This window comes from Sesamum indicum, linkage group LG3 (assembly GCF_000512975.1).
Source record: "Sesamum indicum cultivar Zhongzhi No. 13 linkage group LG3, S_indicum_v1.0, whole genome shotgun sequence".
Lineage (NCBI taxonomy): Eukaryota > Viridiplantae > Streptophyta > Magnoliopsida > Lamiales > Pedaliaceae > Sesamum > Sesamum indicum.
Genome location: NC_026147.1, coordinates 6,198,799 through 6,216,966, shown reverse-complemented (window position 1 = coordinate 6,216,966; position 18,168 = coordinate 6,198,799). Strand labels below are relative to the sequence as shown.

The window sequence follows — 18,168 nt, the reverse complement described above, 5'->3', positions numbered from 1 at the left end:
AAGGCGGTAAAAATGGAACGAATCATGTTACAGCAGCGAGCAAAGATGTAATGGATGAAGGATGGGGATCAATGCTCACGAGTCTTCTTTTGCAAGATAGCTCAGCGACGTGCCACTCGGAGAATCTTGCAAATAAATGATGAACATGGGACCACCTACTCATAGCCAGGAGCGGTTATTCATGAGCTTGTCTTCTATCAGGCTCTGTTAGGCGGAGAAAAACGGAGGCAGGTGACAGATATCCGGTATCTGAGGCCATGGGCTAGACATGTCCTCAATGAGGAGGAACGACTTCAGCTCCTTACACCCGTCACTGCAGTTGACGTCAAACAGGCAGTGTTTAACATTGCTGAAGATAAAGCACCTGGACCGGATGGGTTCTCATCGGGGTTTATAAAGCTGCCTGGCCAATCGTGGGTCCGGAGGTTACGAAGGCAATCTTGGAGTTCTTTACCACGGGAAAACTGCTGAAGCAAATCAACACCACACTTCTGGCACTTATCCCTAAGGTATATGCCCTTATGATGGTCACAGATTTTCGCCCTATTTCGTGTTGTAATGTTTTATATAAGATTATTGCTAAACTTATTGTGCAAAAGTTGAGTAGGATGTTGGTAAGTTGATAAGCCCTTGTCAGGCTACCTTTATTCCTGGTCGTAGTATTGGAGACAATATACTGTTAGCACAAGAACTATTTACGGGCTACAATCAGGCGCGCCTACCTCTTAGATGTGCACTGAAAGTGGATATCCGAAAAGCTTATGATACGGTTGAATGGAATTTTCTACTTGCAGTGTTACACTTGTCCCGACTACGTTCATTAGGTGGATAGAGGAGTGTCACGACACCCTCATTTTTCGTTGGGCTGAATGAAAAACCTCATGGTTTCTTTACTGGATCGAAAGGGCTACGACAGGGGAACCCTTTATCGCTATATCTGTTCGTTCTCGTAATGGAGGTTCTGCATTTGATTCTTCTGCAGATGATTGATTAGGACATGCGTTTTTCTTTTCATTGGAAATGTGAGCCTTCTCGATTATTTCAGCTTGGATTTGCAGATGATCTGTTGCTGCTCTGCAAAGCTGATATGGACTCTATAGAGGTTTTTAAGCAGGGGTTGGACCTATTCGCCTCCTGGTCAGATCTCCGGCTTAATGTGCATAAGAGTCATCTTATCATCTCTCGATCTGCATAAGAGATATAGGAGCAGCTGTTAGAATTGCTCGGCTTCCAGGAAGGGCATCTTCCGATGAGGTACTTGGGACTTCCTCTACTTTTCTCTAGATTATCGTTAACAGACTGCCATCCTTTATTATTGAAAATTGATCGACGCATTAAAGGTTGAGAAGGAATGAGATTATCGTATGCTGGGAAGGTACAGATTATTAAATCTGTCCTTATGGCGTTAAGTATATATTGGGTTTCTGTATTCATCCTATCTAAAGGTGTTATAAGGGAGACTGAGAAGCGTTTGAGAGCTTTTCTGTGGAAGGGCACAGGAACCAGTGGATATGCCAAAATAGCATGGAGGGATGTCTGTAGGCCGGCGTCGGAAGGGGGCCAGGGCCTACCGGACATCGCTACTTTAAACCGTGCCTTAATGAGCAAGAATCTGTGTGATGTTATTCAATGTAATAGAACATCAATCTGGGTAGAATGGTTATATAACGAGCGACTACGTGATAAATCTGTATGGACGGTCACTGACAATGGTGGTTCGTGGGGCTGGAGGAAACTCCTTCCTCTATGCCCCTTGCTTCGATCGATGGTAGACTATCAGATTGGTGATGGAAATTCATTTTATTTGTGGCATGATCCATGGCATTACCTTGGTCCCCTTATTGAGAGATTCCTACAAGGTCCATGCATGATTGGGCTTCGGATGACGGACAAGCTCAACAGTGTTATTATAGAGGGGCAATGACATTGACCTCTCGTTATGGACATTGAGTGCTTGGAGATTTTGCATGCATTGTCAATAATTCATGGCGAGACAGATCGCATTATTTGGCGATTTGAGATGGGACGACCTACAGTTGCATCTCTTTACAGGCTATTGGACCCACCGGGACCTAAGGTAGGTTGATCTTCACTACTCTCAGGTTCTCTGAAGATCCCCAGGCATAATTTCATCTTATGGCTTGCGATTTTAGGAAAACTATCCACAGCTGATAAACCATGGCTATCATACCTGGCGCCTGTATATTATGTGATGAGCGTGCAATGGAGACACATACTCATCTATTCTTTCGATGCCGTTATGCCAGAAGCTGCCTGACAGCGATTCGGCGGATTGTTCGGTTTGAATGGCCTAATAGAGAGTGGTCACGGGACGTTGAGTGGGCTGCAAGAAAATGGAGATAAAAACATATGATTAACTAGGCTCATTGTGCACTCCTGGCTGCTTACATTTACCACATTTGGAGGGAACGAAATTTGAGACGCTTTGAGCATACAGAACAACCACCGAATATAATAGCCGCCATTATTATGGAATATATTAGACAGAGGATTATCAGTGTTAATTTATTTCGTTCTGTTAGTTCATGTGCGTTATATAGATTATGCCGTATCCCTTGGCCTGTCGAGAGAGAAACCACCAGTTGAGCACTGTTATACTGTACGATCTTGTTTTATTAATGAAACTTACATTTACCCAAAAAAAGAAAATAGTGACAAGAAAAGATGCATAAAAAGAAAAAATGAAAAAAATTATCAAAAGATAACAAGGACGTGAAAAGTTAGATGAAAAAATAAAAATAATAAATTAAATATTTAAAAAAGACAAGCAGAAAAAGGAAACATAAAAATTACTTAACCTTGAATATAGTATAAAGGTATAAACTAGTCGATACTTTTTCTGTGTATTTGATCTAACTTCCACCTTTATTCACATGAGTATATATGACACACTTAAATATATGTGCAACAACAAATTTATTTTGTTAAAAGAAGTTAATTTAAAAATTTTACCATTCAAAAAAAATAATTTAATTTTTTTAAAAAATAATTATTATTTTAAAGATATATTAATTTGATTAACAACATATTAAATAATATAAAAACTTAAAGGTATAAATAGCTTCAAGTGGCAAAATTACTTTTTAAAATAATTATTTTCATTCTCTATTTCCCTTCACATTTTTCCTTTCAAAATGATTTTATTTTATATCAATCCTCTTTATATTACTAGTTTGTTTTCTCTCTCTATTTCAAATTCAGTTTTCTTCACCTATGGAAAATTCAATCAAATAAACACATGCAACAAAAATTTTAGTAAAAGATATTTACTTATTTTTAAATACTTTTTGTATGCATGTGGGTGCGATGAATGAATGAATGAAGCGACAGGTGAACTCCAGAATGGGAAGTGCATTGCAGACACTAAAACTCATAGGGGAATTGACGAGAAAGGATTATGATATAATTGATAAAGTTGTCATGATAATTGCAGCATTATGACATGACATGACATCCGCCAGTTACAATCTCACTTAGGAGACAGAACATACATTTTGCAGTCATGGGAAGCTACAGCAGCCGAGATTTGTCCTTCAACTGAGGTTTGGGTTGAATGCTGCAGAGGATTGAAGAATATAAGTGTTGCTGAGTAAATATCATAAGGATCAAAAATTATCATCACTACAACATTATTATGCATCAATCAATCTTATTCTTCATCTTACCGCCCATACATCTCGGACATCCACTACTGTTGTTGAATTAAGCCCTAAATCTGACCAGTAAGCAGTAATTGTAGCCTGTGAAGCTCCTCTGTTCAACAAAAGGATAGCAACTCTATTTCCACTCAGGGGTCCTCCCCACACCTGTATCCACATATATAATAAGTAATGCAGATGGAGTTTCTTATATATTTCATTTTCTGCCAAACCCATAAACAGAATCTTACCTCTAAATCTCCATCTTTCTTAATCTTTTTCCCTTGAATCCCAAGTTTATCTGTTCTCAAAAGCAAATGTTAGGCAGAAAAGCTAATCTCCTTTTTTTCGTGGCAGAAAGCAGTGAGTGATCACTCACCCTGGTTGATGGCAATAACCTCCTTGTTGCTCAGCAGTCCGAGTGTTTCTTTGTCCACTGACCGAATATCACACCCAATCAGCAGAGGCGCCTATCCCACAAACACAATGCATGCATGTTAAGCTAGTGTCCCTGATATTCTACTTGACAAACATTCTCACTTACTTTCACTAATGCCCATATGCTGAAATGTGATCGATATTCATTGCCATTCATCCCACCATTTCCAACTTCCAACATGTCGGGATCTACCAAAAACTCGGGGGTAAATCGAAGAGATCATAAGTGGAGCTATGATACTCATGGAGAACAACAGCAGAAAAATTCATTATGGAATTAAAAATTGAAGTTGGCAAGAAATGAAGGACAACCTTAGGCTGACTTCAGTGCATGACCATAGACACATTCGAATGAAACAATATAAAGATGAAAAGCTTATGCCTCATAATATAGTCATCTACTACAGTCCTACCATTCCATCCACCTGGCCCAGCATAGGATGCCCATTTGTCATTCAGATCTGCCCGAGAAGTCATGCTAGCAAAGTAGAATTAAGTCAGAGAAATCAAATGCAGAGTACATGAACAATATCGTTTTATGAGTATATAAGCACTTCCTTCGCATATAATTAATTACGCATAGGGCAGGTGATTAAATCAACAACAGTCTTGTAAATAAGCAATATATGCTTAGTAGTTGTAGTAGTACTAATTTAGCAATGAAATTTGTTTGCTTCGAACTAAAATTTCACAGCATCAAACAAAGGACATGCTGGCATAGGCTTCAGTTTAAGATAACTCCCCGATACAGAATAATATCAAAAGCTACATCAAAGTTGTTATAAAGGACTGGAAATAAATCTTCTCTCATTCATATACAGAACCTAACTTTTTCATTTTATTTGCCATGGCCTTCTATCATGTCAAAGGAAGGATGTCTATGAAACCGCAGCTTCTGAATACTAAGTTCAGGACTTTAATGAAATAAACATTTGGAAAATTGTATTATTAAGTTCCACAAAAGAAATATTTCTGAAAGAGTTTGAAGCCTTTTGATTTCACCTGTCCCAGCTGTCACTAATGTCTCCAGTTGTTCGCCAACTGTTCCCAACAGACTTGGCCCAAGTTGCAGGATCTTCTTGGCCCCTGTAAAATTTTTGGAACAGGAACATTGCACTCTTATTATCTGTAGCACTATTTTTATGAAAGTAACGAGTAGCAAAACAAATAGAGCGTGCCTCTTCGACCAAAAAACATTTTGAAATGTTTGCATTAGTTCAGACATGCAACTCGCCGTTTATAAGTACAAGATAGAATGTATCTTTTTTCTTTTTCGTTTTTTCTCTTGATCAATACAGGATAGAATGTTTCGATTCCTAAGATATAGTGTTAGCTGTGGCATAGTATTATTATTCTGCATGCCCTAGGAATACTTGTCCTCGATTGCTCTTAAAGAATTAACTCACCATTCACACATTGAGAAAAAGATGGACCGGCCAGAATTCAGTAAAGCCTTTGCCATTACAGGGTACCTTGTTCATCAACCAAACAAATCACTATAACAATACAATTCAAAAGGATTGCCCGCTTTGACATTCTAAGAAAAACTAAAAATATAAATTAACAAACATGCAAAAGTGCCAAAAGGGTATACCTTTCCTTAGCGCTGATACCATTGTTGTTACAGTTATCATACTTCAAATAGTCAATCCCCTGTTTTGTAAAAATAAAACCAATCATGAGCAGATTTGTTGAAACGTGAAAGCTAGAAGCTTCAGGATCATCAAAATGTACCCAGGAAGCAAAAGTTTTTGCATCTTGTTCTTCATATCCTAGTGATCCAGGCATCTGCTTACTACATGTCTGAGTTCTGCAAATTAACAATAGAACTTACAACAATCAAAATCATTTATGAAACTAGAACATGTCTCCCATTTATGACCTATTACCACTTGATGTGCATACATTTTCCTTTCTTTTTCCATATGGATTATACAACAGTCTAAGTAAATTGAAGTCGATGTGGTTACCCAGCATCAGAGTAAATTCCAAGTTTTAATCCTTTTCCATGAACATAATCCGCAAGCGCTTTGATTCCGGAAGGAAATGTAGAGGCTTTTGGGACAAGATTCCCCTGCAGTAGAGAGCAAGCATAACGTGTAAGAGAATCTGTAGTGCATGGTATAGGCGGTTGATTGGATGTGCCTTTTTTTGCTCCTCCGATCACATGATCCGATATTATTTATAATTCTGATACTAAATACTATGTTCTCTTCAAAGGCTTTTTGCATTGATGACATAAATCTTTGCCAGTAACCATCTACAAAAAGAAAAGGGTGCTCCGAAAATTTTTAGAAAAAACAAAAATTGTAAAATAGAACTTGACCAAAAGAGTATAACAAGCTTCTGATGAAAGGAAAAGAGTAGCAGCTGTCCACCCAGAGGTGTACCTTTAAAAAAAGATGAGAAAGTAAATTTGTATCATGAACCTACTCTGTCTAATCTTTCCTTTACCTCCTCTAGATTCTTACACATGCACAAGGCAAGCTTCTGATGAAAGGAAAAGAGTAGCAGCTGTCCACCCAGAGGTGTACCTTTAAAAAAAGATGAGAAAGTAAATTTGTATCATGAACCTACTCTGTCTAATCTTTCCTTTACCTCCTCTAGATTCTTACACATGCACAAGGCAATTAAAGTTGAAGTAACCTACCATTAAACCGTGAAAGAAACTGAAAGGGCACTCGTGTGGTACCTGAGAGTCTCTGTTTAGTTCTGCCCAACAGTCATCTGAGAAAGCCAAATAAAAGAAAATACTTAGAACAGTAAAGGCATATGTATATATCAGAAACCGAGGATACAGAGTTGATGATGGTACCAAGATTTATATATTCATATCCAAGCGCAGCAAGCCCAGTTGATACCATTGCGTCAGCTATCATCACAGAAGACAATGATCAATCATATGGACATCCTAATAGAGATAGACGATGCTTGAAAATGTCTGCAAGTATTGGATGTTCCTCACCTGTTTCTCTAATCAATTTCTCTTCAATGTTACATTGGAAATGATTCCAGCTGTTCCATCTGAATAGTGCAGACAGCAAAGACTATCATTTAATTGAAGAAAAACGATAGCTTTAGGCTGTGTTTGTTTGCCAATGAATTAAATAATGTGATTGGCAGAAGAGTTAGTTAACTTGTAGTATTGGTATTGAAATCTGATTACTAATAAATGAAAACTAATATTTGGGATCTGATTAGAGGGAACAAATGAAAAGGCAAGCAGTAGTAATGTTACCCCATCTGAGGAGTTAGAGCAAGCCCATTTGCGGAGAGTTTCTTCTTGATGGGTTTCATGTGTCGAGCAGCAGAGATGGGAATGGCATTGAAACAGATGCAGCAGCAGCAGCAGAATGCTAAAATCAGTAGGAGGCGGCTAAGGGAATATTTGTTATTTGCATTTGCAGAAGCCATATTGTGAGAGAAAGAGAGAGAGAGAGAGACGAAAGGAATGAAGGATTTATTGGAGCATGTGCATACCTAACCAAAGCAAACTGCTTATACTTGAAATAATAAACATGGATGGGGTTGTACGCATATAATAATACATATATATAGAGAGAGAGAGAGAGAGTACTAGGTAAAGGAGTATGATGATATAAACGTAGTGATAATGAGTGATGTATGATGATGATGATGATGATGATGATCATAAACCCCTCTAGTCCAGTCCAGTCGAGTGGGGTTGATAATGATGATGATGTTATAGAGAAGAAAGATGAAGAAATGGTAGGGGTGAGGGTGAGGGTGAGGGTGAGGGGGATGTATATTGTATTGTGATGTGGGGTGCAACTGCAACTAGAACTGGGACTGCAAAGTCTTCCCTCTTACGCACACCATCTTTGTCTTCTTCACTTCCTCAAGTAAGACTAATTAATAATACAAAATGAATCATGAATGATTGCTGACTGCGACACCTCACACGTGATTTCACTTCCGCCTCGATCTCCTCACTTCTCCCCCAATCTCTCTCTCTCTCTCTCTTTCTCTTAATGAATGAATCTTGCTTTCCTTTTCAAACCCCCCAACATCACCGCATTGACAATTGTATATTAATTCATTTTCAGGTCCCCCAACGTACGTCACTGCTACTGACTCTTATTCCATATTCATCATATCTTCTTCTTAACTGCCGCCCTTTCCCCATATTTTCTGTGCTCATCCCACTCACATACAACCACCGTTTGCCATAAAGACACTGCTAAACATTGTTTTCTCATCGTCTGCATCAAACTTGCTGTTTTTTCACTCAACTGTAAACCTATGTATTTCTTATCATGCAAGCATGTCAGTATGGCCCTTGCCGCCGTTAAACGTATTGTGCTGACAAATATGATAATGAAATTGTGAAATGCCCATTACAGAGCAAAAATGTGTTTGAGTCATTGACCATGTTATTGTCCACGTTAAAACCCAATTATTATGATGTTTTATTGTTTATGAGTGTGTATGCGACACGGCCATATATGGTTTAAGGAACAATATATACTATTACAAAAAAAAAAAAAAACTTTATTTATCATATCAAATTTACCCTTTTAATTCATCTATCATTTTAATAAAATTTAATTATAATAGTAATTTTAATATTTTTGATAAATTTATTAAAAAAATCTCTCAAATTTGTACATATCTCAATTTTTGCACATTTTATGTTTTGGAACCACCATCCCTCATTGTTAAGCAACACATAAATAAAACTTATTTATAATTTTGAAATACTGAGAGAAGTGCATTTTTATTATAATTTTAGTGATATTCTGCTATATATCTTTTGAGACTAAAATACTCTTAATCAAGTGCTAATATTATAATTTTAGTGATATCTTGTTATATATCTTTTGAGACTAAAATATCTTAATCAAGTGCTATATTGCATAATTAGCTTATAAGAGATTGGTGGAATGAAAAAAGAAGAAAGAAGTCACAATCAACATTGTGACAGATTGGAATGACTAGTTGCCCACGCTTAAATCTGCGGAAAGTGATAGAAAAAGGAAGGTCCAAAATGTGATTTATGGAAGGATTTGTGATTGATCAGGCGATGTACGGCCAGTTGAAAACTCTCCTTGTTGAAGGAAATTCTTTAGGATAATAGTTTCAATTCCTTAAATCTTTTAGGGAGTGTTTGTGCGCGCTTCACAAAAGCGATTTTCAATTTCTGGTTCCAAAAAAATACTTTTAAAGTGTTTGTATACCAACTTCTGAAACGGCTAAAAAAAACGCATTTAAGTCGAAAGCTAGAAGCACCTTGGAAGTGATTTTAGCTGCTTTGACTTTTTTGTAAATAAATTCAACTTTATTTTTTATTACTTTACCTTTATTATAATAATTTTAATTCAACTTTACTCTTTCAATTTATTTTTAAAATTTTATATTTAAAGTTGATATCGGAGTTTTTAAATTATTATTAAATTTTAATAATAATTATCATTATTGATTAATTACTAAATTATTATTGTGTTAGATAATAAAATAAAATTATATGCACTGGACGTACGTCTTAATTCTATTAATCATCAGTTGGGTTGGGTTCACGGATTTACTTAGGAGCTATTTGGGGTTGGGGTCTCCCAATATTAGATTAATTAATCCCCACGCACGGCTGCAAATTTAATACAACTCCAATAATGGAAAAAGCTGAAACTCCCACGTTCCCACTACATGATTTTGCCCATATCATCTATTTATATATATATATATATATATATATATATAAATGACTTCGTTGGAAGAACTAGGAGAGAGATATTGATGGTCGAAACAAATATATGTCACTTGTCCCTTAAGGGACACTCTAATAATTTGAGACTCAACATTTTATTTTAGGAATGTTGGGTTTAAAATTTATTGAAAGTATGTGTGAGTGGGTAAAAAAAAAGGCAAAATTATAAAATTGATCCCATAACTATAGGGGTTGGCAAAATTAGGACCATAACTACGGAATTGTCAATTTTAATCCTATAAATATTGATTTTGTGGCAATTGTTGTCCTTCTAACCAAAATTGTCCAAAAATATGGTGGAGAATTTGGGGCTTAGGGTTCCGGCATCCATGTGAGTAGGGGTGGGCGGTCGGTTCGGGTAGATCGGGTCCCGACCTGACCCGATCGGGTTCGGGTAAAACGGGTCGGGTTGGTCGGGTTTTTATGGCGGGTTCGGATAAATCGAAACCCGCCTATTTTTAATCGGATCGGGTTCGGGTTGTAAAAACCAACCCGATTTACCCGATCGGGTACCCGAATTAAAAGGGGCAAAATTGAGAGGGTTTTAATAAAACTCGTTCTTCCCTTTCTCTCACACAGTTTTCTTCCTTCTTCCTTCGTCCGATTTCTCACTTCTCAGTTCTCAGTGTCGCCGTCGCTGTACCTTTCTCAATCACCGCTCACCGGACTCACCACTCACCACTCGCGAGTCGCCGTCGCTCTCCTCTCCTCTCTTCTCTAAACTTCTGAAATCTGAAGTTCTGAACCCATCTCCTCTCTTTCACTGTGCGTCATCTCCGCCACTCGCCGCCCATCGCCGTCGCACACTTCTTCCAGCCTGAACTGGGGCTTCCTTGAAACTTGAAACTTGAAACACAAACCGTAAGTTTTTCTGTTTATGTTTTTCACCATGTGGTACAATGTGCAATAAAGTTTGTACCTTGCTTGAATTGTCTCAAATTTGGCTGGAGTTTAGTATCTTACTTCATTTGTGTTGAGTACTTTTTAGTTGATATGTATATATATATGTATGTAAAGTCTGTTCAACATTTTGAGTGAATTTGTTGACTTGGTTCAAAAAGGTCATTATTCCAATTTCTGTTGTGAGGCTGCAGTAAACAAATGCGGGAATGATATCCATCGCGGTCGCGTCCATTGTTGTGTTATTGTATCTGGTTTTGTGCTTGAATTGTGCATATTTGAATTGTGGATGATGGATCATTCCCATGATTCATGGATTTTCAAGTGCTTGCTGCTGGTTATGTATTTCTTGTGATAAAGTTATTATCTTTATGGTGAAATGCTGCTGGTTTTATATGGAAAAATGGATATGTTTTGTCTTTGATTTGATACTTGATGAGTTAGTATTAAATTCTAAGTTTTCACTGTTAAATCCGTTTATCTGTCTCATCAGTTTTGATGAAAAAATTCTGAATGATTGTGGTTGTGGACATGTTTTCTCTTTTACATTTCTTGAGCTTTATTGAAGAGTTTATCTAGATATTTTGTGAAATTTTTTTGGACTTTTTATTCTAATTTCTATATATACCTAATGTAGGTATATTTTTTATTTCTAAAACTTTAAATTCTTTAATAGATTGTTGAAAGAGCTTTTCATCCGGTGAAATTTCTATAAATTTTATCTCTATAAAACTTTATATATTAATCTTAATCACTCCCTTTGCCTTTGCCTTCGAATTTTGTTTACTGTTGTTTGTGGCCAGCTGTACAGAAAGAAGCATCTTTAGGTTTGAACTTGTATTTGAATGTTCATTGATAAATCTTAATGCAAAGATGGACTATTGTGATTCTATTAAATCGAATGAACCAAAATTTCTGGCGCCCTTAACTCTACAAGGGCAGTTGTGTATAATTATGAGCCACATGCATTTACTATAATTAAGTGGAAATTGGAGTTTAATTTTTATCCTAGAAGCACATTATATCCACTTGTTAGTGTGCATTATTTTCTTTTATTGTATCGTGTTATTGGTTATTTGATATTTATAGTGGGAATGCATAAGATGGGGAATGTCCCCGGACTCTGTTGTCCCCTTGGCATTGTACGAGGGGAGTTCCTTTGTGATTTGTATTAAGCAAGGACTTCCTTTGTTGCAACTTAAAATTGTTACTTTGTTGTAATTTCTTTTGGTGTGAGATTCCAATTTCTTTTTGTTTTAATCTTGCAGATGTCAAATTCTCAATCTCAATCTTCACCTACTGTAGACTTATCAGAGGCTCAAGATCAAGGCATAAATATGAACATGATTCAGAATCAGGTCAGTAGTGATCGTGTTGACTTTGATTTTGATAAGAGTATGGATATGTCAGAGGATGAGGACGATATTCCACTTGATTCTAAGAAAAGAAAAAAGAGGGTAGTGATTTCTAGATCACCTTGGTGGGATCATTTTCATAAATTTTACTGTGAAAAAGATAAAGTCCAAAAAGCTAGATGCAAATATTATAGTAGGGAAATCAAAGCCGATCCAAAAGTACATGGAACTAGGCCTCTAAAGACCCACTTTGAATCTTGCAAAAATAAACCTCATGATGTTTCCACCAATCAGACGAGATTGTCTTTTCAATCAATTCGTTTAGGCGAAAAAGAGGCCCCTCTTGTCAATTGGAGATTTGATCAAGAGAAAATTAGAGAGGCTTTGTCTTATATGTTGGTTGTAGATGAGCTCCCGTTTAAAACTGTTGAGAATTCTGGATTTAGACATTTCATGTCGGTGGCTTGTCCAATGTTTGCTATTCCATCCAGAAGGACGATAACAAAAGACATTTTCCATATGTATGTCAATGAAAGAGCAAAATTGAAGTCATTTATTAAAAATCATGCTCAAAGGGTTTGCATTACAACAGACACTTGGACATCTATTCAGAAAGTCAATTACATGTGTCTCACTGCTCATTTTATTGATGATGATTGGACTTTACATAAGAGAATTTTGAATTTTTGTCCAATTATCGGACACAAAAGTGAAGAAGTTAGTAGAGGTGTTGAGAAATGTTTGCTTGAATGGGGAATTGATAGGATTTTTACGATTACGGTTGATAATGAATCTTCTAATGATGGAGCTATGGTTTACTTGAAAAAGAAACTTGAAAACTGGGGTAAAAATATTTTAGGTGGAAAATATGTGCATATGAGGTGTATAGCACATATAATCAACCTTGTAGTTCAGGATGGTTTGAAAGGGAAGGATGAGCATGAGGCAATATCTCGTATTAGAGGGGTAGTTAGGTATGTGAGAAATTCTCCGGCTAGGTACAAAAAATTTCAAGAATGCGCTGAATTTATGGAAACAAAGAAGTTATTGTCTCTTGATGTACCTACCAGATGGAACTCCACCTATTTGATGTTAGAAGCTGCGACATGTCTTAAAAGGGCATTTGATGCTTATGAAGATATTGATCTTGCTTATAAGAATGATCTTTCAAAGAAACCATTTGATGGGGTTCCTATTGAATCTGATTGGGATAGGGCAAAGATGCTATTGAAGTTTTTGAAGCATGGACACGCTCTTCAAGGAACTTTAGAAAGCCCGGGTTCATCGTCTAGTCGTGTTTCTTCATCTTCTTCCTCATCAAAAGAAATATTTATGCATGATGAAGAGAGCGAGACTCGCAGGTTTTCTTTACAACAAGAGTACATGATGTACATGACAGGAGGAAAAGATCATGTGAAATCAGAGTTAGAGAAGTATTTCGGTGAGGATGTTGAAGAGTATAGGGAAAAGTTTGATATATTAAAATGGTGGAAAGTGAACACTCAGAGGTTTCCGATTCTCTCAAAGATGGCTCGAGATATATTGGCAGTTCCTGTCTCGACTGTTGCTTCAGAGGCCGCATTTAGCACTGGTGGACGTGTTCTTGATGCATTTAGGAGCTCACTATCTCCTAAAATTGTTCAAGCTATTATTTGTGCTCAAGATTGGATCCGTAAAGATTCCAAGCCAATAAGCATAGAAGAAGATTTAAGTGAAATTGAAATGTTTGAGCAAGGTACTTTTTATTTTTTTTTTTGCTTTGTTTTATATTAAATTCTATATATTTTTATTTATATTAATATCAATTCTTTTTTTTTTTTTGTTTTCTTGTAGAGCTGACAAAATTGGGAGTCGATTCAACCATAATTGATATTTTTTTTTTTTTGTTTTCTTGTAGAGCTGACAAAATTGGGAGTCGATTCAACCATAATTGATATTTGACTTGGACTAGTTTGGAGTTTGGAGTTTGGAGTTTGGACTTTGGAATATTTTGGATGTGGTACTTCACAATTCACATTTAATTGTAAATTGATTATTAGAATGTAATGACTTGATGGATTATTTTGTTCATGTTGATATTTGCAAAAATTGAATGTCTCTTGTGACTCTTTGCCATTGCAATTTATTGTATGAATAAAATTTCATTACTTTATAATAATAAAAAAAAAAAAACTTGGGCAAAACTACCCGAACCCGACTGTTGGGTACCCGAACCCGTCGGGTACCCGACTAGCCGGGTACCCGCCCTACTCGGGTTCGGGGTCGGGTAGTGAAATACACTACCCGACAAGTCGGGTACCCGACCCGAGGAACCCGACCCGACGCCCACCCCTACATGTGAGCACAATTTAAACACCTAGCAGCTTGCGTGGCTGATGATGTGGCGTAAAATGTTCACGTGGCAAGGCGGGTGAAAATTCCCCAAGTAAAAAACTCAACAGTAAACTTCTCTCTCTCTAATTGTCAGTAGATTCCCCCAAATCCAAGAAACCCTAAAAGGATACTGTCGGTGGTGGAGGATCTGAGTTGCCTTACAGATGTTGTTGACATGAACTGGGGGTAAAACGTGCTGTTGTAGGCAGTGGCACTGACTGGAGTGCGATTACATCGAAAGTTCGAGTACCGTATCCCAAACCCTTTGGTAAGGAGCGAAGTGCCAAGGAATTTAACAGCTTCTTGTGGGACATGAAAACCTATATTTTGGCTGCTGGAGTGCCGAATGTTGAAAAAGTTTCTTGTACATCGAGGACGCCAAGCTGTGGTGACATTCTTGATTGTCTGATGACGCCAGTGCTAACTGAAAGAGGATTCAAACATGAGAGGTGTTGAAGAAGGAGTTGAATGACGACGTGATATATATACAGATACTTCCAAGTAACTACCACTTAACAGAATAACTGACTAGGCAGCTAACTAGGCACTGACGTGGCCCAATATAATGGCGAATAAATGAGTCAGCGTACAGCTAAAATACAAGACTTAAAACTGAAGAAAACATGTTAAGCAAACAACGATTTATCCTGCGTCTATGAAGCCAATCTCGCCTTCATTCTGATCACCATCTTCTTCAAACTCTGAGTGCTGCAGCTGCTGTTGATGTTGCTGCTGTTCAGGTATTCCATCATCCCCCCCACAAGTGGGACTAGGGTCGAAGAGAACCAGACCCAACTTGGACCGAATCAGAGCAAAGGACTTCAACGGCAGAGACTTCGTGAAGATGTCGGCAAGTTGAAGCGAGTTGGAAACAAAGGAAGGAGAAATAAACCCCTGCTTGTATGCATCACGAACCAAGTGGCAATCCAACTCGATATGTTTAGTACGTTTGTGGAACACGGGATTGGCAAGAATGTGCAGCGCCGCCTTATTGTCACAAAACAAATCAATGGGAAGAGACAAGGGAATGTCAAATTCAGCAAGGATATAAGACAACCAGCGAAGCTCACAAACAGTGGTCGCGAGGCTGCGGTATTCAGCTTCGGCAGTGGAACGGGAGACGGTAGACTGCTTCTTAGTCTTCCAAGATACCAGAGCATTACCAAGGAAGACGCAAAAACCAGTAAGGGAGCGCCTAGAATCAACACAAGACGACCAATCTGCATCGCAAAAAACACGGAAAGCAAACGAATTCTAAGCAGGAAAAAAAGGCCCTAGGAGGGGCACCCCTTGAGGTAACGGACAACGTGAAGGGCTGCGCGCCAATGAGCATCACAAGGTTGCGTAAGATACTGGCTCAACTATTGCACCGAGTGGGAAATGTCGGGGCGAGTGAAGCCCAAGTACAGCAACCGCCCAACAAAATGCCTGTAGGAGTTCGGACAAGGGAGTAGAGCACCAGAAGCCGAAGATAGTTTAAGGCCTGTGGGCAGCGGAGTGGAGACAGATTTCGTCTGAACCAAACCAGTGTCGCGAACGATGTCCATGATGCATTTGGTTTGTGATACAAAAAGGCTTGAAGCACCACGAGCAATCTCCAAGCCAAGGAAATAACGAGCGTCGCCTAAGTCTTTGATCGTGAACAACCTGTGAAGATAAGTCTTTACCAGAGATATATCGGCAATAGAAGGCCCAGTTACCAAGATGTCATCAACATATACAATTAAGGCCAAAGGACCCGAGGAAGAAGGCTTGAGGAATAGGCAATGGTCGTGAACAGACTGCCTAAAACCGAAATCAGTGAGCCTGCGAGTAAATTCCGCGTTCCACTATCGGGAGGCTTGTTTAAGGCCGTAAAGAGAATGCTCCAGTTTGCAAACCAAATTAAGAGCTGCAACATACCCATCAGGCGGCGTCATGTAAATATCCTCATCGTGGTAGCCATGGAGGAACGCGTTCTTGATGTCCATCTGCTGAAGAGGCCAACCATTCGCAGCAGCAATCGCTAGAAACAAACGGACAGTGACATTCTTCGCCACCAGGGAGAAACTGTCAATATAGTCCACCCCCTCAATCTGGTTGAACCCCTTTGCCACAAGGCGCGCTTTGTACCATTCTACCGATCCATCTGTATTCAACTTCGCCTTAGAAACCCACTTACAACCGATGGCGCGTTTACCAGGCGGTAGAGGAACCAACTTCCAAGTATTGTTCCATTCCAAAGCCTGCAATTCAGTGTGCATAGCCTCCTTCCACTCCTTGTGCTGTACGGCTTCAGAAAACGACTTGGGCTCCTACAAAACAGATAACGAGGCTACAAAGGATTGAAAAATAGGTGTGCTGCAGTGTAAAGATGGGAGTTCATGTGCAGAGCAAATAAAATCGTTGAGCCAAGGAGGGCGTTGAGTGGCTCGAGTGGAGCGACGAAGAGGGGGTGCCACATTTTGAGGAGTAGGGGAAGTGATAGGAGATGGGTCATGAACAGCCAGAGGAGGAGGTATTTCATGAGCATGAGGAGGAACAATAGGAAGAGGACATGAAGTGGAATCAGTTGAGGATGAAGTAGAGATAGAGTAGGGAAAAAACTGCTCATGAAACTGAACATCACGAGAGAATAGGACGCGACCATTGTCCAAGTCATAAAGTTTATAAGCTTTTTGAGTCATGCCATACCCAAGGAGAATGCACTTGAAGGCTCTAGAGTGAAACTTAGACTTGTGAGGTTCTAAATTTGTGGCGTAACAGAGACTTCCAAAAGCACGAAGATGGCTAAGTGAAGGATTATGACCAGTTAAACATTCAGAGGGGGATTTCCATTGGAGGATTTTTTAGGGTGTTCTATTGATTAGATAGGTGGCCGTAAGTATGAAATCACCCCAGAATTTCAGAGGTAAGGAGGCTTGGAAGAGTAAGGCACGAGCTACATTTAAGAGTTGTCTATGCTTGCATTCTACTCGTCCATTCTGTTGAGGCGAATAACTGCAAGAAGTTTGGTGGACTATTCCTAAGCTTTGACAAAGATTACGGCAGTCTTTGTTTAGGAACTCAGAACCATTGTCCGAGCGTATAACTTTGACAGACTTAGCAAACTGAATTTAGATCATTGAAAGGAAGGACTGTAGGGTAGAAAGAACCTGAGTTTTATGTTTTAGGAGGTAAGTCCACAAAGAGCAACTATAATAATCGAGGATGGTGAGTATGTAAGTACAATTTGAGATAGTGTGAGTAGTGTAGGGACCCCAAACATCTAAGTGAATGAGGTCAAATGGGGCTGCAACTCGGGAATTACTGGAAGGGAATGTGACTCTAGATTGTTTGGCTTTGTGGCATACATCACACGGATCAGCAAGATCAAAGTCAATGGAGTTACAAATTGGAATGTGTTTCATTACTTTCAAGGGAATGTGCCCCAGCCTGTTATGCCAAGTTTGTACATCACACTTAACATGACTAGACAAGCAAGATGAGAGGTTACAGAAGAACAAAACCATGTGGGTTAAGAAACTGTTTGACAAGATACAAATTCTTGAATGCAGTCCCCTCAACTAGGCACTTCTTAGTGGCTTGGTCCTGCAACAAACATCTTTCTTTAGAAAACTGAAAAATGTAAGCATTATGCTGACATAACTGGTGAACGAAGAGTAAGTTGACAATGAATGAAGGAATGAAGTGGACTTGATGAAGTGTAACATGATCATTTAAATGCATAACACCAATA

At 38.5% G+C, this 18,168-nt stretch overlaps 1 protein-coding gene across 1 annotated transcript; it reads right to left on the bottom strand.

Moving 5' to 3' along the window:
• On the bottom strand, positions 3,392-7,925 carry LOC105157383 (alpha-galactosidase). Its single transcript, XM_011073794.2, has 15 exons — positions 7,336-7,925; positions 7,063-7,121; positions 6,913-6,969; positions 6,790-6,824; positions 6,068-6,171; positions 5,832-5,907; positions 5,692-5,750; positions 5,504-5,569; positions 5,100-5,183; positions 4,511-4,575; positions 4,204-4,286; positions 4,039-4,129; positions 3,911-3,960; positions 3,687-3,827; positions 3,392-3,577 (listed from the first exon to the last, which is right to left on the bottom strand). Exons 1-15 carry the CDS (start codon positions 7,509-7,511, stop codon positions 3,491-3,493), a joined length of 1,233 nt encoding a protein of 410 aa, XP_011072096.1. The 5' UTR covers positions 7,512-7,925; the 3' UTR covers positions 3,392-3,490.

Bases quoted from the DNA above. Each gene is read 5' to 3' on its own strand.
- LOC105157383 (XM_011073794.2), bottom strand. From the start codon at position 7,511: ATGGCTTCTGCAAATGCAAATAACAAATATTCCCTTAGCCGCCTCCTA. The intron at 7,122-7,335 runs GTAACATTACTA...TGCACTATTCAG, and splicing joins GCTCTAACTCCTCAGATGGG to ATGGAACAGCTGGAATCATT. The intron at 4,287-4,510 runs GTAGGACTGTAG...AGTTTTTGGTAG, and splicing joins TGGGCCAGGTGGATGGAATG to ATCCCGACATGTTGGAAGTT.